The sequence below is a fragment of the Neofelis nebulosa genome, chromosome 13 (genome assembly GCF_028018385.1).
Source record: "Neofelis nebulosa isolate mNeoNeb1 chromosome 13, mNeoNeb1.pri, whole genome shotgun sequence".
Lineage (NCBI taxonomy): Eukaryota > Metazoa > Chordata > Mammalia > Carnivora > Felidae > Neofelis > Neofelis nebulosa.
Window position 1 is genome coordinate 84297689 of NC_080794.1, and position 21674 is coordinate 84319362.

Here is a 21674-nt window from a genome sequence, read left to right on the forward strand (position 1 = left end):
AAGAATTCTCCAAGGCCTCGAGAGCGCTGCGGAGGACAGGCTCACGGCCACACGGTCGCCATAAATCAGACAGCTCTGACTTAACGACATTCCATCCTTCGCCTTTCTGAACCTGACATTCTCTTTGATGGATGGGTGTGGAGGCGGCTTCCTGCTGCCCTGGAGGACACGTCTGCAGCGTTGTTTGCCGGTCTCAGATACCTCAGGCTTCCCAGAGGGGCGCGCCATGCCCAGGGTCTTTGGGGAAGGGGCTGATCTCAGTCTTATCCAGCCACCCTTCGAAAGCACCCCCCTCACCCCGGGACTCCTTCCCCAATTTGTCCTCACCCTGACCTGACATCAGGATCAGAATCTCCTGGGGAGCCTTAAAAGAAACTGATGCCCACCGTCCTCCCCAGAGATTCTGATGGACAGGCTTGCAGAGCGGCCCTGGTCTCTAAAGCTCCCGGGTGATCTTCTGGGCCCCTCAGAACCTGGCTGGTGTCTCTTCCCTTGAAGCTGCACAAGCTCGGAGCTCCCCTTGTGCAGGTCCCGCCAATCAGGCAGAGGAAACCCTGTAGGAGCGGTATGGACTGCGGGCTGATGCCTCTCATGCCCAGAACCCGCCCAGGGCACCCGCATCCCAGAGGCTCTGACTGCCGCCCGCTGATGGCTGATGGGTGGCTGCCTCGCTTGAAAAACATCCAAGGCTTCCTCCCTGACACTCAACCCTCTCATCCTAGTAGGTCCCCCCACCCTCGCCTAACAAAGGTACAAAGCACACTGCTTCCATCACAGGGCAGCAACTAGGACTTTCCATCGCTGAATCCCCAAAGGCCAATCAATATTTCCCGAGTAAATGAATGAATGTGTATTATGATCCCACAGAACTGATCATCATTATGCCTGCACCAGCTGTGGAAAGTTAGTATTTTGTTCTCTGTACATTGCTTATAAAGCCGAAAAAGGAGTAATTATTGTTTCAAAATTGCATTTCTCAAACTTCGGTCACCTGCTTATTATCTTCATGAATTTGTCCATGTAGCACCTGCACTATTACTGTATATTCTTATTAAAATCAAGAGTTTTAATGGAAATAAGTTGATGTAAAAGGAAACCTTATTCTAGAAGGCAACACAGGAAAATAGCTTTGTGATCTTGCAGTAGGCAAAAAAAAAAAAAAAGAAGAATTTAAACATGCAAAAAACAGCACTAAAGGAAAATATTGATGATTGTTCTATACTAAATTTAAGGACATATGTTGTTCAAAAGATAGCACTGAGGCACCTGGGTGGCTCAGTCAGTTATGCGTCTCACTCTTGATTTCGGCTCAGGTCATGATCTCACGGTTCGTGAGTTCGAGCCCCACGTCGGGCTCTGTGCTGACAGCTCAGAGCCTGGAGCCTGCTTCGGATTCTGTGCCTCCCTTCTCTGTCTGCCCCTCCTCTGCTGTGTGCGCTCTCTCTCACTCTCTCTCTCTCTCAAAAATAAACGTTTAAAAAATTAAAAAATTAAAAATTCACAAAAGATAGCATTACTTATGTGCAGAGGTAAGATAAGGAGTGTGAAAAGATATTACTGTGCATACCTCTGACAAAGGACTCCTACCCACAGTATTTTTAAGAAAGGCAAACATATAATAAGCCATCCTATAAATCAATAAGAAAAACAATGAACAAAAGAACTGAGCAGGCGTTCACAAAGGAAGATATTCTGACAGTGAATGAGCATAAGTCATTTGTCTTCAGGAAAACACCAATGAAGGCCACTAGGAGATGGGAGTACACACACACCCATATGGATACAATCAAAAAGACATATATCAAAAGTCGCAAGGAAGCAAAACAACAACGCTGGTAGAGAAGTGTTGATGGGTACAACTGATCCAGAAAACCCTCCAGGAGAACTTACTAAAAATGTAAATACCCATGCCCTGTGACCCAGCGATCCTACCCTGGTGATATACCCAACAGAAACATGCTCACACACGCTCCAGAAGACTTTTACGTGCACCATTTGTGATAGCCAAAAACTGAGAACCCAGATGCCCATTAGCTTGAGAATGAATAAATAGATCTGGCATAGCCACGCCACATCAATGAAAATACATGAACCGTAAGTATACACAACGACATGTAGGAATCTCATAAACATAATATTAAGTGACACAAACCAGACACAATGTGCGATTCCACGAATATTAAGTTCAAAAACAGGCAAGAGGAATCTCTGATGGTGATTCTCTTTGAGAGAGAACAGGACTAGTGACTAACTGGGGTGGGAGGGAGGCCTCATTGGTCTGGTCATCTATTTCTGATCTAAATGATAGTTCAGTGCATTTACATTATACGTGAGTGGTACATGTGACAATCCAATGTGTTATGCTCTTGTGATTTCAAGACTTTCCTGCATGTGTATTATATAAGAAGAATAAGAAAAAGGGGGAAGGAGAGGGGGAGGAGGAGAAGAGGGAGGAGGGGGAGAAGGAGAAGGGGGAGGAGGAGGAGGAGGAGAGGGAGGAGAAGAGGGGGAGGAGGAGGAGGAGGAGGAGGAGAAAGGGAGAGGAAGGGAGCAGGAGGGGGAAGGGGAGGAGGAGGAGAAGGGGGAGAGGAAGGGAGGAGGAGGGGGAGGAGGAGAGGAAGGGAGGAGGAGGAGGAAGGGGAGGAGGAGAAGGGGGAGAGGAGAGGGAGGGGGAGGGGGAGGAGGAGGAGGAGAAGGGGGAGAGGAAGGGAGGAGGACGGGGAGGAGGAGGAGAGGAGAAGGAGGAGAAGGAGGAGGGTGAGGAGAAGGGGGAGAGGAGGGGAGGAGGAGGGGGAGGGGGAGGAGGGGGAGGGGGAGGGGAAGGAGAAGAAGACTTTGTTTTTCCCGACAGCGACATCATACGAATGCCAACCAAGTCTACTTGTCCAGTTCAGAAAGAGGAAAAGAGAATTATGCTGAGACAAAAGAGCCAGTCTCAAAGTTATACACCGTATGATTTAATCCATCTAACATTCTTGAAAACACAGGACTATAAAGATGGAGACCAGCTTAGAGGCTGCCAGGAGTCAGGGACGCTGAGGGGGGTGGTGGCTATGAAGCAATGGCACGAAGAAGAGCCACCATAAAGGGACGGCCCAGTACCTCTGTGTTGGTGTTATTTCCACGAAACGGCACATGCAGTACAAGGACACAGGACTATGTGCACATACAGACACACACACACGTATAATGGGTAGAATGTGAACATGATCTGTAAATGTTGTTACTGTGCCACAATTATGCAAAATGTCAGCACCGAAGGAGGCAGAGTGAAGGGTGCATGGCACCCATTCGTTCACAACTTCCTGTGACTCTGTAATTATTTCAAAATAAAGAGCTGTTTGCTTTTTAAGATCTCTTTAAAAAGACTTTCTCGCAACGTATTCAGGGTTATTTGACGTATCTCATAAACTCACCGGTTGTACGGAAGCATCACAGACTTCAGGGAATTCTAGCTTAAATTTCTGCGACCTCTCCGAAACACATCCTAAAAACCTACAAAGGCTCTCCAAAGGAAAAATTCTCAACAATGCTTCAACCTAGTGCCAGATGTGCGAGAATATTCCCCACAGCTGAGTCAGACAGAGACAGCTGGGGGAAAACTGGAGACAACCAGAGGAGGGGCAGGAAACCCCTCATCCCCCTTGATGCCTCTATTTTGAAGTTCAGGGTCTGCAGCAATGAGAAAACTGGATGCCACCTCTAAAGCTCAGATGTGGCTGAGGCGGCCAGGTGCTCACCTCTCCTCCCCAACCCCCATCAAGTTTCCACACTGTTCGGTTCAGAAACTTTCAGAAAACAACAGGACAGGAAGGAGGGACAGTTGTCACACAGAATGACAGTGTGGCACCAAGACAAGGACACTGATGACAGCATAGGAAGGTCATTACAGTTCTCCCATGTGTCCCATCAGACCCAAGTGTCTAAGAACTGCAGCCAGGAAGAAGTCAGCGCCTCGGGGAAGCAAAATTATGTAGCTGATGAAGGGCTGCTTGGAAGTGGAAACTGTACTGGGGGTTTGCGTGCTGACCGGGTCAACATCTATAGACCTAAGAAAGGGCTGCAACTGCCCCCCAGTGGAGGAAATCTGGCTGCATTTTGCCTCGTTAAAAGATAGTAAAGAATAAACACTGATAGGCAGTCTACGAAGGACAAAATTCCACACAAAAGAACATGAGATATATCACCCAAAAGACTCTGAGAAGTAAGGTACCTCTTAAAGTGATTTCATGTAATAACCAGGAAAATATTTTCCCAGAAATTATTCATCCCAAGTATAGAAAAAAAAAATATTTAAATTAAGGCCAAATATCAAGAAAACTACAAACCCAAAGGCAGAATTAAAACCTGTAAGGAAAGACCTATTATTTTTAAGTGGGGATCTCTGCCGATGAAGTCAAGAAAAATAAATAAAAAGTGTAAGAGATGGAAAGAAAAAACAAAATTGTCATTATTGAGCATATATTGTGATTTTGTACCCCAATCCAAGTAAATACATAAATAGTTGTTTTGAATAAGAGTTTAGCAATGTCGCTGGATATAAATCATAGAAAACATTGACTGTCCTCCTGTATACTAGCGAGAAAGAGTGAGAAAACTGAAATTAAAAGCATCGTAAAATAGCAAATATCAAAGAATAAATCTTTTAAAGATGGGCAAGATCTGTTTATTGGGGGATATTTTAAAAGATTGAACAAGAGGGGAGATATACCATGTTCATGGATTGTAAGACATAATGTCTTCAATATGTTAATTCTCCCCAAATTGATTTATGACATCAATGCAACTGCCATCAAAATCCCCAAAGTTTTCAGAAAGGTATTTGAAGAACCTGACCAGGTGGTGTAAATGTGTGTGTGTGCACTCACACACATGCATGCACATGTGCACACAAGGAGTCAAGCATAACGAAAACTTTTAAAGGAGAACTAGGTCCTGCTGTACTGGATATCAAGATTTGTTATAAAGCTATAGTAGTTAAGAGAGTAAGGTATTTCATGTATGGGTAGAAAAATGAATTAATGATAAAGAACAGCAAGCCCGAAAACAAAACCATACATATATGGACTCTTAATCCCCGACAGACACTGCAAAACAGCAGGCAAACAATTATCACCCCACTTGCGTACTTCAAGGAAAAAAATAAAACTGAATTCTAACTTCATATCATAAACAAAATCCATTCCAGGGGGTTGAAGGCCTAACTGTGCAAAATCAAAAAGGAAAAAGGAAGCTTTAGAAGACACTATAAAATATCTTTATGCTTATGGAGTAAGAAGGGATTTCTAAAACAAGTCACAAATAGTAGCAACCAAAGGAAAAGAAATTGGCATATTTGACTACATTACAATTAAGAACTTTCGTTCATTATGACCCCACAAGAATGAAAAGCAAGCCATAAACAGAGAACGCATTTGCCATTGACACCGTAAAATCTACTTAGAGTGGAAACATTTGTAAGAAAACAACTGAACAGAAATGTCACCAAAAAAAAAGACCCAAATGGCAAGTAAATACATGAAAAGATGCTGAACCTCATTAATAATTAGGAAATGTAGATGATATCACAGTGAATCATCATTATACACCCACCAGATTGGCCACATATGAAAGTCTGATTATACAACAGTTGTTCGGAATGTGAAGTCTGGAGCTTACACAGTGTTGACCAGGAAGTCCGAATGGCATGCCCCCTGAGGGAAACAACTGAGCATTTGTTCAACAGGGAAGCTAAACCCAGCTATTCCAAAGTGTATATATACTTGGAGAAACCTACGCCCACGGGTTCAAGAATTATAGAAAGAAAACCTACGCCCATGCGTGTACAAGAGTTTTCACGGTGGCACTTTTCATAAAATATAGAATCGGGAAATAAATCAAATATCCATCAGCACTAAAATAGGATAAAAAAAATTGTCATGTAGTGCTATGATGGAATCCTATATAGTGATGGAATGAATGAACAAAAGAAATATAGAACATTGATAGAAAATTACAAGATATGTGTGACTGAACACACACAGTATGATTCCATTTATGTGAATTTCAAAATTAGGCCAAACTAACTTATCCAGAGATACAAACATAAGCAGTAAAACTATGAGGAAAATCTGTCAAAGCTGGAATAGAGGTCACCTCGACAGCGGAAGGGATAATGATGTGACAGGGAAGATTGACAAGACTCTTACTTCTTGATTCAGGTGACGGTTACACAGGGATTAGCTTTACAGATGTTTGTTAAAAGAACATATATATTATATGTAGTTTTTCTATGTGTCTGCTTTATTTAAAAATAAAAGTAGGAAATATCCTGCATGAAGCAGTAACAGTGAAATATTATCAGCAGAAAATCACATCAGTGATGTGGTAACAAATTTGTAAAGGTTTCAGAATGCAGGGGTATCTGGGTGGCTCCTTCAGTTAAGCGTCTGACTCTTGATTTCAGCTCAGGTCCTGATCTCACGGTTCGTGGGACTGAGCCCCACGTGGGGCTCTGGGCTTACAGCACCCAGGGCGCTGCCTCTGCCTCTCCCTCGCTCACACTCTCTCTCTCAAAAATAAACAAATTTTAAAAAAGAAAGCAAGAAAGAAAGTTAGCGGCGCCTGGGTGGCTCAGTCAGTTGAACACCCGACTTCGGTTCAAGTCATGATCTTGTGGTTCGTGGGCTCGAGCCCCATGTTGGCACCCGGAGCCTGCTTCGGATTCTGTGTCTCCTTCTCTCTCTGCCCCTCCCCCCTCTCAAAAATAAACAAACATTAAAAAAAATTTTTTTTAAGATTTCAGAATGCATATCGAAAGGACAAAAAAAAAAAAAAAAAGAAACAGTAACACCAATTTTTGTTGTTGTTGGGGGGGTACTATAAATGAGACAAAATTCCTTAGAAAACTTAAAATGCTCTTCCCATAATATCCAGTAATTGTGTTCCCGGGGATTTGCCCAAATGAGTTGAAAACATGGCCACACAAAAAAACCTGCCCATGAATATTTATATCAGCTTTATTCACAATTGCCAAAACTTGGAAGCAACCAAAATGTCCTTCGATGGATGAGTACATTGTGGGTAGTGCAGCCAGACAATGGAATATTATTCGGTGATAAGAAGAAATGAGCTATCAAGCCTTGCAAAGACAGGGAGGAACTTTAAATGCATATCACTAAGTGAAAGAAATGAGAAGAGCAAATGCTCTATGATTCCCACTAGGTGACATTGTGAAGAAAGTAAAACTCTGAAGACAGTCAAAAGATCAGTGGTTGCCAGGGGTTCAGGGGAGGGGGAGAGAAAGAAGTCGCTGGGGTACCGGGGAGTTTTAGGGCAGTGAAACCATTCTGTATGGTACTCTAATGGTAGCTACGCGTCGTTACACATTTGCCAAAACCCAGAGAATGTGAAGACAAAGACAAAAACCGGAAGCCTTCACGTAACCTATGAGCTTCAGTTAATAAGAACGTATCAATATTCCCAACACTTGCAACAAATGTATCACGGTAGGAAAGCAGAGGAGTGGAGATACGCAGGAACTCTCTGGGTCTCCCTTCATTTTTCTAAATCTAAAATCTAAAACCTCTCGAAAATAAATAAGCTGACAAATTAACAAAACATAAGCACACACGCTGCAAAACGAAAATACGTCAATAGAGTGCTGGTGTCTTCAAAATAAACCTTATCAAAATTACTACAAAAATAAAAACTCTGACAGATCAGTAACCATGAAAGGAAGCAGATTGATCAAAGAATTCCTTGGGTGGAAAACGCCTAGTTCAAAGGAATTTACTATCTCGTTCTTTCAAACGTTCGAGGAACAGATCATTCTATGTTCCTGCCCTGGCCCAGGCCTTTAAAACATGCGGCAAGGGCCCTCAGGGCCCACATCAATGACTGATACAAAGCTCGTTCACTGGAACCTACTTGTCAGCCACTGTTGCAAGTGCTTTATTCAAGTGACCTTATTAGACACTTATCCCGATCCAATGGGGATGTCCAATTATTACCCCCATTTTGTATCTGAGGAAACTGAGACACAGAGAAGTTAAATAACACATCCGAGAGCACACAGCTAATAAACGGTGGACTGGGTTTTGAGTTCCACTCAGTGCGGTTCCTGAGTTCTTAACTACACTGCAACATATAAACAGAGGGTCTCTTGTCCTTCACATATAAGAAGGTTTTATAAATTCACACACACACACACACACACACACACACACACACACACACACACACAGACAAGAGTGGAGAGACAGACTCCAAATGCTGACTGCGGTTGTCTCTGGAAGATAAGACTGTGGATTTGTTTTATTCTCGTCTTTGTTTTCTACATCTTTCAAATTTTCTGCAAGGTGCATCCACTACTCGCGTGGTCGACACGTTTCACAGGCCAGGAAAGAAATCTGTTCTAGAACAACTTGCACTTTACGTGGAATTAAATTTCTGTGTCTCTTCCTAAGTTTCAGGGGGTGACGTGGCAAATTCGGTTTTCTGCTAAGCCCATCCCAGAGCCAGCGGAGCAGAATTACAGAGGAGGGTCTCATCACAGAAGCAGCGGCAGGATGGGAAGAAGACAGGCAGAATGGGAAGAAGACAGGCAGAAAGGTCACGCGAGCAAAATCCCGAGATGTGGGCTGGCCTCCGCTGCACGGGCTCAAAGGAGCTACAGTGTCTCCTCGGCAAGGTCACTAGTGTGACCTTGGTGGCCCAGAACCGTACCCGGGGTCAGCTGGGTGACAGAAAGTGAGTGGAGCCCATGGTGCTCCCGACCACATCAGAGCCCCGTCCCCCGACCCCTCGTCTGGAAGGAATTTCTCTGCTGGCAAGTCCACTGTGGCCCTGGTTCCAAACCAAGGCCTCTGCAGCCTGTGGCCCCAGGCTCACCATGGCCCACAGGGCATTAACAGACACTCAGCTCACAGCGTACCGTGGGCAACGGCGAGCCCAGGACCCCTAACCCGACCCGGGGAAGGCCCTGCCACAAAACCACTGGGAGAAAAAAATAAATCTCTCACGTTGCAAAGGAAGGCTGGGAAATCCTTACAAGACATGTTTCATTCACTTCAGAGACTGAAGAATAACTTTCTTCTTTTTTAAGTTTACTTATTTTTGAGAGACACAGAGAGAGCATAAGTGAGGGAGAGGCAGAGAGAGAGAGGGAGAGAGAGGGAGAATTCCAAGCAGGTTCCGCTCTGTGAGTCCAGAGCCCGATGCGGGGCTCGATCCCACGCACCGTGAGATCAGGACCTGAGCTGAAACCAAGAGTCGGACGTTTAACCGACTAAGCCACCCAGGTGCCGCAAGAGACTGAAATAACTTTCTAGGCAAGTTTGAGACGGAGTTGAAAGTGGAGGGCTAGCAAAGTGTGGAGGTGTCCCAGATGCCCACATTCATCAGGTTTCCCGAGCAAGGTATGTCCGAGAGGGGTGCGACCCCATCCCAATCCTGGCCCCTGGCCGACCCCCTCGCTTCCAAGGGGTCTGAAATACAGACGTGACCGCATTATCACTGCCGGGACCACATCAGCCGCACCTCTTCCAGAATCGGGAGTCTCAGACTCACTCCCCTGCCCTCAACAGCTCTGCCAGATGTCTAGGGGAGACCAGAGCTGAGCCCCAGGGAGCGTCTCACCACACAACAGTAGGGAAAGGCTCCCAACAAGGGCTTGGATGAAAAACCAAACTGCCCACAGCAGTGAAACACTCTCATGTATCACACACACACACACACACACACACACACACACACACACAGAGCAGGTCAATCCCCAAGCAGGGTACCTGCTTAAAGCCTCAAATCTCACCCAGCCCAGGCATAAGGAAGCTCCCATTCACCGACATGCATCCCTTGGGGAAACCCATTCTACACCCACGATGGCGGGAAATCACGTTCCTTTCCTACAGATCAAAGACCACTTCCTATGGAGGCTGGCTCAGCTGTCCTGGGTCACGAAGAATCCACTTGAACACACACAGAATACGCGTTCTGTAGCCCAGAACGCTAGTTCCAGCACGGGGCAGGGGCTCAGTAAACGAGTCCGCCATTCATGTCGAGCACTGGGTGTATCCTGAGAAGAAACAGAGGATCCCGAGCTCTTGAGACTCATATCCTCACAGAAGAGAAGGGCTGCCCGTAGGAGTCACTAGGATGTGACAGAGGAGGGGACTGGACCCTGAGGAGGAGGTCTAGGAAAATGAAAGAGAGGTGATCAGGGCAGGCTTCCTGGAGGCAGCATTTGCAGAAAACTGAAGTTCGAAGCCAGGGGTTGGCAAGCCTCAGCCCATGTGATGGCCAAATCCAGGCCACCACCTGTGTTTGTAGGGCCCAAGAGATAAGAATAGTTTTGTAGTTTTTAATGGTTACATTTTAAATGGTTATTTAAGTACATAATGTCCTCAATTTTGCCTCTTGGCCAACAAACCACATATTTACGGTCTGATCCTTTAAAAACGTCTGCCAACTCCTGTAACTGAGACACACGCACAAAACAAATCCCAGATAGCAAATAAAAGCCATCGCTAATGCTCGCCGAGGGCTTGCCGTGTGCTCTGCGTGCAGCATCCTTCGGACGCTATTTCACGGTCACGTAGCCCCATAAAGGGATGTCCTCCCCACTCTGCAGAGGAGGAAACTGAGTCACAGAGAAGTTAGGGCCTTGCCCAGAGTCACACAGCCAGTGAGGGTAAAGCCTGATCCCAAGATGCCCTCTCCGTTACCAACTCAGATGCCTGTCCAGTTCCCTTGGGAGAAAACACGTGACCCATGTTCTCAGCACACGACACATGTAAGAAACAAGCCCGTGTCTGGCTGGGGTGAAAAAGGAGGCAGGGGCGCCTGAGGGGGGCGGGGCTCAGTCAGTTAAGCATCCGACTCGTGATTTTGGCTCAGGTCATGATCTTGCAGTTTGTGGGTGTGAACCTTGCACGGGGCTCTGAGCTGATGGTGCAGAGCCTGCTTGGGATTCTCTCTCTCTCTCCCTTTCTGCCTTCCCCCACTTGTGCGCTCGCTCTCTCTCAAAATAAGCAAATTAGGGGCGCCTGGGTGGCGCAGTCGGTTAAGCGTCCGACTTCAGCCAGGTCACAATGCAACCAACCGCATGGACCATTTCAGGACAGTATCTAAGATGTGCTTTGCTGCCCGAGCTGACAGTGCTCCTCAGTCACGTGTCCTCCAAGCCAGAGTCCCCAAGGGGAGAAGTCCGCATCTGACACAAGCCCTTGATGGCACCCGCTCACATAACGAGACGGGGCTGATGTCTGGACCACCCACACCTTGAAGATGAAGCGGGTGACATCTCCATCGGCCACGATGCAGGTGACGTCTGTCCACCTGCCACCCGACCCCATCATCCTGCCACCTGCCCACCGAGATCTGGGGAGAGACGGGAGAGGAGGCTGGGCACCGGGTTCTGAGAGTGCCCGGCTACGTATGTGAGGCCCCCCGTTCTGCCCAGCACCTCCCCCGGGGGCTCCTGCCTGACCCCAGGCCAGGGTTCCTAACTGCAGGGGTACCTGCCTCCGTGCACCACCTCCACGGCCAGGTCTTCTCTCTCCCTCCTATATTTGCATATCACGGCCCCCCCCACACGGCTCCTCTGCCCCCCTGGGTTACCCCCAATGCCTCGATTTTGTTTTAACAGGAGGGCGATGTAAAGAAGTCCCACGCACCGAAATCCCCTGCAGCGCACTCAGTGAATCAGAGCCGTGCCGGCTGTCCTGGAGACCAGGGACCCCAGCCCATGCAGACAGCGCTCTGAGGCCGAGGCCAGGGACACAACTCTGAGTGGGCTAGAGCACACGTGCGCGTGTGTGCACGCACGTACACACATGTGTAAAGAAATGGGCCTTGAAAAATCTTCCTGCAAATGCCTTCCCAAATTTTAATAACTTCCAGTCCTGGGAATGAACAACTAAAACAATTTGAACCAACCCCCGTGCCAAAGCTAAAAGAAAAGGAAAAAAAAAAAAAAAAGATCTAGACAAAATATTTTTTCTAATGTTTAAAGTACTCAAAAATGAACAAAACAGTAAAGGCCTCTGCGGCCCGCATCTGAGGGCAGCAAGAACCCAGTCCTGGAAGGCGTTGACCAACCCTGTGATCCTGAAGGGACAGCTGGCGTTTTGATCAGCCTGCTGGGACACAGGGACAAAAGTCGTGCCCAAGGCCTGCCCGAGGTGGGCGTCCGATTACCACCCATTTCACTGCGACCCCCAAGGTCACGGGGTCCACCAGGGGGAAGAAGCAGAGACGCAGCCCCACATCACGCGTCCTCAGCTCACCTTCCTGATACGTGGCCGGATTCTCACACAGAGTCGTGACCCTGAGGCTTCTCTTTCCAGGAAGCAACTTTATTCGTGCCGGCACCGCTCGGTTGGGTTCGTACCCGAAGAACTGAGCCCCGCACGCCACGTAGAGTAGTTTTTTATACATTTTCTATTTCTTTGCCTCCCATTTATGGTAACACACAAACATGCAGTCTGATCAAGTGATCTCATGTTTACAAGGTCATGAGGGATCTTGTCACGTAGGCGCATAGTCAGGCTACCTTCACGGGTTTTTTGTGTGTGTGTTTTTCTTTTCTCTCTTTTTTTTTCTCTCCTTAGGGAGGGGACCCTACCACAGACTGATGGCAATGGCAACAGTGCGTGCCTGTCTGCTTTAAAATGGGAGAGAATTCCTACTTGTTAAGTGATTACAGAAGTTTGTTGAATTTCCTTTTTTATTTTAGGAGGCACTGTTGGTCATACCTATGATTTCTTAGACGGTAAGTTTTTGGTTAGAAACACAGCCCCAAACCATGACATTACGCCTAAGGGAATTTGCAGCTCCCTTCATGACAACCGACTCTATTACACGTGGATGGGCTCACAGAGCAGCTGAAAACAGATCCTGCCTCCTTACAGGCAAAGTTGGGAAACATTGTGTTTACTTAAGCGGCTGCGCTGCTAAGCAGAAAGTCTAGACTCAAAATCTTGGGTTCCCATCCCCGTTTTGCCACTTACAGGCTGCATAACCACAAGCAAATGACACATACTACCAAGTCTCATTCTCCTTATCCATGAAACATGGATAATGGTACAGGGCGCCCGGGTGGCTCAGTCGGCTGAGTGTCCGACTTCGGCTCAGGTCACGATCTCACAGTCCGTGAGTTCGAGCCCCGCGTCGGGCTCTGTGCTGACAGCTCGGAGCCTGGAGCTGCTCTGGATTCTGGGTCTCCCTCTCTCTCTCTGCCCCTCCCCCTGCTCGTGCTCTGTCTCCCTCTCTCTCTCTCTCTCAAGAAAATAAATAAAAACACTAAAAATTAAAAAATATATGGATAATGATAATGACGATACCGGTAATATCCACCACATGCAGAGAGACACTGAGAGATACGCACACGAGGCCCAGTGCCTGGCCTTAAGCTACTGAAAGTTGAAATGTTTAAGAAATGGTTGCTATTAATATTAGGAGAAGTGCAACCCTAGATACCAGAGCTTAGCGTAATAGAGATAGAGTAACAGTGACGGTCACAGTCGATCACGGTAACAGCCAGCGCTAGTGGGCCAGACTTGACCCAGGAGTCTAGAACCGATGTCTTCGGCCATCCTAAGGTAAGTAATTAAAAGACCAGTATTTTTACGATGGAGTAGGACCCCAAGACTAGCATCACGTGGTTTGTAAATACGAGACTCTCTCTCTGACTCCAGAGGCCCCTGGGTCTGGCTGGGAGATGAGAAACGTACACGCCATGTACACGGGCAGCTATGAGGCCCCCCCAGAAAGGAAATGAGGCTGCCATGCCAGGCGGCAAAGGGCGGGGACGGACAAGGCAACCCACCCTGCAGAGATCCTGCAATGACTTCTGTTGAGTCAGTGGGGAAAATGCGGCTGTGAGTTTCTGCGCCCTGCAGGAGAGAGAGTGGCTCTGAATGTTTCCCTCCTCCCCCATTCGATAATGGTAAAAGAGAAGCCGCAGAGGCCAGAGAGGCCCGCAGACAGCAGGCAGCCCCAGGGGAATCTGCAGCTGGCAGCTGTTCCAAGGGACTCTGCCCGCCCTGGGCCGGTGGAGGCTCTCCACAGGGCCTCCCTCACCCTCTCTGACTTCGTCACGGGCCACGGGGACGCTGTGATCATCACTGGCAGCCTTCTCAGAGCTCTTGGTTCTCACGCCTTTTCTGCTGCTATTTTTACCTAAAAAGAAGGAGAGAGAGAAATGCCTTTACTTCCACACATGTCAGAGTCCTCCCAGGATGGTGAGAATTCAACCATCGTCGGCAGAGTAGCGCCCCCGCCCTCTGCCTCCCCTGTCCCCAGTGTTGGCACCCTGGACGCTGAGGGGCTTGTGGTCACAGGAGGTGAAGTGGGTCGCTGCGAACACCCAGGGAAATTAACACTCCCCATAAAAACAGTGTATACATGCAGGCCGTCCCTATTCGAAAACTGCAAAATACCCTACGGTAGGACTTTGACCCTCGCGGGGGGCCCAGGTGGTGACACCACACCTAATTGATAAAACGGAGCTGGGAACTCCAGACTTCTGACCACAGCGCTAGGATTTCCCACCAGGTTGGGTTCCTCCTACCAGTTCTCTCCAAGGCCCTGGCTGGGGGAATGGGAGTGATGATGCCCCCACCAATTGGAAAGACTCCTTACCAGACTCTAGGAAGCCTATCTGCTCATTCCCCTGGTCCTTCCGGCTTCTGTCATGCTGTACTCCCTCTCTCTGCTCCTGAAATACCAGCCTCCTTTCAGCCTTAAGTTCACGCGCTGGTCCTCCTCCTTGCATTGTTCTCTAATTAACTCGTGCTAATCTTGCACATCTCAGCTTTGGCACCTCCTCTTTTGGCTTTCCTGAACTCCCCAGCTAAATCAATGTCTCCTCAGATGGGCTCTGATAACACCTTTCTTAGGTAGAGTTGCCTCTAAGCGGAGCCTGATGCAGGGGTTCAGTTACACACGATATATCACGGGGGGGGGTGGCTAGGGGCGAAGGGGGCAGGGTTCTAAAGGGAAAGGGGAGGGAGAAGAAGGACAGGGCAGAGGAAGGAGCTGAGTAAGGGTGAATTCTCTCTCAGCCAGAGGCGGCTTCAGCCTGATCCCACGGGCAGCTCTGGAGCAGGAACGACACACAGAGCATTATCCCCACCTTGAGACAAGAAGCCACCTTTTCTGCAGTTGGTTAGCTTGGCCACACATCAACCAACTAAAGAGTGACAGATGTACATTTCCCACCTATATTCCGGAGAAGGGATCAGCTATGAGCCATCACAGCCAAGACCCCAGCAGCTGGGATACGGGTGTACCTACAGGAAAAGAGGGCCCGGGCGGGGTCCCGGAGCCCCCACTACCTGTGCTGTGAAGCACCATCACATGCGTGTAACATATGTCAGTCTGTTCATGAGGGCAGGGACTGTGTCTCGTTCTGTTTACTGCCGTATCTCTGGAGTCTGGTACGTAATAAGCTGTGATGAATGAATGAATGAACAAGCTAATGAGTCACTAAATGACAAACAGACAAGAACAAGAGGAAGGGCAGGTCTGCGGAGAAGGACGTTTATTTGGACTTTAAAAAGCAAGTTGAAAAATACCAAAAACATCTAGTGGACTTTGTGCCAATTAATGAATCATTTCAGACTGTTCTACAGTCACCACCCCCCGCCCCCACACACACACACACAAAAAGATACTCATCAAGAAAACCTTAAGTCTTCAAAAAATTCAAAGGGCACATTGGGTCCAGCCAAAGCTGATGCTCTCTCCATCGTATTCTGGAGTGATGCCTGCTGGGAGTATCTTTCATTTTCCATGAAAGTGCCCCCTCAGGTCAAGAAAGCCAAAGAGCCAAAATGTTCAGAAGAGAGCTGAGCCAGAGAACCTACGAGCATCTGACATCAGCCTGATGTCACCTCAGCATCTGCCCTCTTCTGTGGGGAGGAATGTCACGGCCAGTGACCTCCAAAGATGGCCCCCTCTGAAGGGCCTGACCAGGGGTCCGTAAAGATCTTGGTTGTTTACAAAAACCGGTGCCATCACTTTTACGAGTGTGGAGTCTTATTGGGCAGAAAGATAGGATATTAAGGACGAAAAAAGTTTTACAAAATATGTGAGGGAAAAGCCAAAGTTCTGGAAAAGAATGTTCCATCCCAACCCTCCCCCGAAGTCGGCCACTGGTTGCAAGCCTTCTCTCTCCCAGGACAACCTCTGTGGAGCCTCCATGCCACCATGGGAGCAAGCGTCAAAGAGTGGGGCCTGGTGACGCCCCCAGCCTCACCTCCCGTGTGCCGCATCGACGCCCATGACACAAACGTGCCCACGCAGCTCAGGGGAGCCACCGGGGGCCCAGGTGCGGGGCAGATGTCAAAGCCCTGAGAGTTGAGCTCCCCAGGGGGGACCGACATGTGGGGAACACAATCCCCGAGGAGGTGGCAAAGGGGCATAGATCACAGAAGCCCTGTCACCTCCTCTGGTTATCCGGTGACACAGTTCCAGCCTATCGTAGGCCTACGGCTCGGGCCCCAGCCCCGGGCAGCCGGGTTCTGCCGCTGCCCTGCCCCACGGTGACCCACCTCACTCTAGGCTCCGTGCCCTCATCGACAACACAAGGAGACACGGCACCTGTCTCAGTGGAACTTAGGGGAGGAGACAAACAACGTACGTCAAGCGTTCAGGGCAGTGCCTGGCCTGCCGCAACCACCAAATAAAAGACAGCGTCTCTCTCTCCGTCACCGATGCCACCCCCCAGCCCCCCAGCCCCACTCGTCACGAAGCGCCACCCCAGCCGCTAAAGGATAACCGCTCACACGTGGAGCGTGAGTCACAACCTGGGAGGCACTTCCACGTGGATCGCCACACTGGGTGTGGGCGAGGACCCAGAGAGGGCAGGAAGCTGACCGTGAATTACAGACGGGGACACTGAGGCACAGAAGCGGGAGAGAAGAGACCCACCCACGGTCACTGACAGAGCCAGGAGGCGGGAGAGCCGGAGGCGGGCTCCAAGGTGAAGCCCTTCCCAGTCCCCTTCCTCTCTTCCAGCAAGAAAGGCAGCACGCGGTCGGCACAGAAGGCAGATGAAAGGACAGCGGAATAATGCGCAGAGAAAATCAACAACTCCATCTGGGCTGCGTGACAAAAGCGAATTCCTTAAAAGTAGCAAAATGAAGTGCGGACGAGGGCCACATGTTCTATTCTGGTCTCTGGTGATAAACATCATGCTTCTTGGTTGATAGGAAACTATTTTTTCCCTACTCTATATACAAGGAGCTTCCAGTCGCAAGCCCCCCCCCCTTCCAGAAACTGAAAAAAAATTCTTTGCTGCATATTTTGCGTTCTCCCCAGGAAATTCCAGCCCAAGGGGGTCTGTGCTCTCTCTGGTGAAGGATTCAGCCCGGGGGCCCTAAGCTCCTCTCCTGCCTCTGGCTAAGGAACCCACGTGAGAGGAAAGGGCCTCGCCCAAAGGCACAACGGGTTCTCGGGAGCTCCCCCAAAATGCAGATGCTCGGGACAGACAGTAATTACGGTTCCACAACCACGCACGTCCGCAGAGAACCCTCACGCGTGGCAGCCGGGAAGACACGGCAGGTGAACGTGTGTGCGGGTGTTCGCGGGCCTAGGGCCATGGCGTGGGGAGGGAATTAGCCTGTGTCTCCTCCAGTTCTGAGAAAGTCAAGCTCCTGGTAGAGACAGGAATCCGAGGACCGAGTAGATCCCGAAAGGCAGGCTGAGTGGTTGAATGAGACACCTGCCTCTGTGAATCAGGGACCTTGAAGGTCTGGGGTGGAGCTGGGAGGCACTTAGCACAGCTCTCTAAGGACTTTTCACCAGGGCTAGACCCAAATCAACCAGCCAACCAATCAGTCAAAAGCTCTCCCCTCCCCGCTCTGCTGGGTATTCCCTGGGAAACTAGCAGGCCACCCTCCCCTCCTCTGGGCCAGCCTCTCATGCAGGCTTGGTCCCCAGCAGGGCCTCAGGGGCGTGAGGGCCAGCCGCTCTACACATCTACACAGGGGCAGACACCTTCCTGACCTGTAACCACACAAGAAGCCCTTTGCTTCGAAGGATCCACCAGCAGAAAAGCAACAGATGGGGATGTGCCGGGCGCTGGGCAGGTCACCGCTGGCACTTGCCTGTCTCGGCTGGGTGCCATCTGGAAACAGCCTGAGACGCAGCCTTGGGTGCAGAAGTATATCTGGGAGGTGACTGCATGGAGTTCAAAGGGAAGAAAGACGCAGAGAAGGAAATACCAATAAACCTAGGCTGCGTTACTGAGCGAGACCCACCGGGACTCAGCCTGGCTGGGGACTCTGGGGGACCGGGTAGGAGGGGCCCCCATACCGAGTCTCCGAGGGCCGGGAGGCTGGAGGTTGACCTCTGGAAGCATCCTGAGTCCTGAGTCACAGTGAGGAACCCGAGGCTTGGAGAAGCCACACGTGCCCCTGAGTGGCCGAACCAGATTTCGATCCCGGCCCTCTCTGAATTGTGAACTGCCAAACAGCCCACAGGTGCCTTCGCGTGATCGAGAATTCCAAACAAATCTGTGACACTGGAGTCCTCAGTCAACATTCCGGAGGTGTTCTGTGCCCCTCCGACCATTCCGTGATGCCTGGATGAGGCGCGAACCAGGTGCCAATCAGTTCTGGGCACCAGCCATCCAAAGACACCCTAATTTCATGGGTTTCGTGATCCCAGAGTGGCACTAGGGTGGCAGGGACCTCAAAAAGCCACAGAGGGCAGAGTCATTGCTGGAGATGCCAAGCCTGAGAGCCCAGGCTCCCCGGCCCCGGTGGGGACATCCAGAGGACATCCTCACCTCAACACCCAGCCTCAGAGGCCCTGGCTGTCCTTTCCCAGCACTGAAGGCACCATCTGCCATGAGATCCGGCAGCCTTGGACCCTTGAGGTGCACAGGGAACACAAGGGCTATTTTTTAAGAACCGTGGCATCTCACCCAGCCTCCCCCTAACATGGGAGTGTCTCCCCTTCGTCACCCACGCACAGACCCTGGCTTCTGGAAGCACGGGCACAGGCTGGGGGCTTGCCAGCATGACGAGTTGACTTTGGAAAGCATTCTGGAAAGAGAGGCGGTGTCTTAGAAAGCTGCTTGCTGGGGCACATCAAACGGCCTTCTTTATAAAGCATCCTTTCCCTCAGGATTTTATAGGGGGCTTATCTGGACAAATGCTTCGGATGTCACCCTTCGGGTGAGTGTTTAACACCCTGACGTAAAGAGCTCTTGCTACGCGTTCGTGCGTGCTGATGGCCCCGTGATTGCTTTTAAAATACACAGTGACGTGCTGACACGTTCTCCCGATCCCCACGCTCCAGCTCTGCCCAAGAGACGACGTGTCCGGCCAAAGGCCGAACACAGCAAGACGCGCTGAAGGGAGACGAGGCAAACCTCTGAAGCGAGGCCCCTTCCAACAACTGGCTTGCAGCACACAACAGAAGGGGCTTTGTTTACCACCACATATGCTCAAATAACGAGTCTTTGGTTATTTCCGCCCCCCACCCCCCGCCCCTGCGACGGGGGCACAACCCAGCGCGGAACACAAACTCGCTGATTCCGGGCACAGACACACAAACGAACGTGGCTCGCGGCCCGCTCTGCAAATTCCACAGGCTCGGGACCGTGGGCCAGGACGGCGGGTGCCCGCACCGAAAACAACGGCGCCTTCTCGCCAGTCCCGGAAGAAAGCAACAAACAGGCCCACAAGCAGAAGCCCGAAAGGAACCCAAGGCCTGGGAGGGGGAAGAAACAACATCTTCTATTTAGTGTCTGGTGTGTCAGCCTGTTTGTTTCTCACTACCACTGGGGAGGGAAAAGGTGAGTGACGTCTATGAACGACGGTTGACCTTTCTAATTTTTTGTTAATGTTTCTCTATCATTGAGAGACAGAGAGACACCGGTCGTGAGCAGGGGAGGGGCAGAGGGAGAGGGAGACACAGAATCGGAAGCGGGCTCCAGGCTCTGAGCTGTCAGCACAGGGCCCGACGCGGGGCTCGAACTCACAGACTGCGAGATCATGACCTGAGCCGAAGTCAGACGCTTCACCGACTGAGCCACCCAGGCGCCCCTATGGTTTGCTTTTCTGTCCCATTTTATCTTCTACAAAAAGTATAGCCACAAACCCTTTGGAGATGACGTGCAAGGTAAGGACGTCCCAAATCCACACACGTGCCTAAAACGTGGTCCCCTACGGCGCCCCTCGTGCTGAGATCGTGGAAACTGGGCACCTAGACCTCCATCTCTGGACCCCAAAGCATTCCAACCGCAGGGACCTAGAAACTATTGAATGTGGCTCGTAACAGCCGAATAAGTGGAATTAGAAAGAGGTGGGTAGGTCCCTACGAGAAAGAACACTCTAGCAGCCAGTACCATTCATCCAATGGACGAGGTAGGAAAAGCCCATCGATGGAAGAGCGTGAGCGGACACCGGGCAGCCCAGCATAGGACTCTTGCAGCGAACAAGAATTCACACACACGACCACGCGGTTTCCTCCAAGTTCTAGAATTCTGGGATTAACCGATGCTCGCCACGAGGACCTCAGAAACTGCGCCATCGTGAGTCCCACTCGACCTCAAAAAAAGAAGCCCTCGGGTCTGTATCCTGATGGTAAGAGCGGCTGCAGGAACCCGTACCAGTGATAAAATTACAGAAAACAACACACACACACACACACACACACGCAAATGTGAAGTATGTAAAACAGTGAATAGTACTGTGCCGATGTCCCTTTACAGCTTTGACCCTGCATAGAGCGGCGATCCTAACCCACTCGGGACATCTGGCAATGTCTGGAGACATTTCTGGCTGTCACAACTAAGAGGAGGGTGCCGCTGGTTGAGGCCAGGGAGGCTACTGCAGCCTACAACGCCCAGGACAGTCCCCCCATCCTACCCCCACAACATATACGACTGGCACAGAACCTCAATACTGCCAAGGCAGGGAAATCCCGTACTACAGTTCTGCAAAACGTTATCATCGGGTTACGCAGGCCCTCCCCATACTATTTTTACAATTGCCTGTGAGCCTATAATTATTTTTAAATGAAACCTTAAAAAAGATCCCACAACGCTCAGTACATCAGGGCTCTACTTCCCTGGGAATCCGTCAGCCACTCGTGGAAAGAACGCGACGGGCTCAATTAACCAAAGGATTCAGCTGTCCGAGCCACCTCCGGGAGAACGGCAACGTGTGACTTCCGTCGCACATTTCGGTGGTGGCGTGACAGAACAGCCACGGCTCAGGGCCGAATTCACACCAAGATCAAGTCCCCAGTATCCTCGGTTCCTTAAGCAAACCCTCCTCTGGGATTAAGACAAGACTCCCTCTGGAGCCTACCACACAGAACCCCTGCCTTCCACTTCCCTCGAGCCCGACCTTTACGCAAGACAGGGCGGTCTGAAAAAGAGGTGCCATCTGTAAAGACAAAGCACATGATCAACGTTTACATTAGTCACATACACGTTTACCACCTTCCTGCCCTCTAAATCTAGCCCCTCACTCCCCCACCAGGCTCCGGAGCCTGGTGTGTGCATCGTGCACCATCCACCCCGTGAAGCCACGTCGGGAAGTTCACATTACACACCCCAGGCTGCGATACAATGTTCCTTCCTCCGCAAATGCCTCCCGACGGCATAATGACCACCCGCTTGTGAGAAAGTCCAATGAAGGGACGAATGCTTCCGTTGCACCACGAGTGGCACA

At 49.9% G+C, this 21674-nt stretch overlaps 1 protein-coding gene across 5 annotated transcripts in view; it reads right to left on the reverse strand.

The window, feature by feature from the left end:
* Window positions 1-21674, reverse strand: part of CPXM2 (carboxypeptidase X, M14 family member 2) — a 139281-nt gene that overhangs the window by 114984 nt on the left and 2623 nt on the right. For 3 of the 5 annotated variants that reach the window (XM_058698033.1, XM_058698032.1, XM_058698035.1), the window contains one exon: window positions 14062-14160. The exons of the other annotated variants lie outside the window; for them this stretch is intronic. In XM_058698033.1, the coding sequence (XP_058554016.1) occupies window positions 14062-14160 (99 nt within the window). Of the gene's footprint in view, window positions 1-14061; window positions 14161-21674 lie in introns of those variants that run through there. 5 annotated transcript variants of the gene reach the window in all.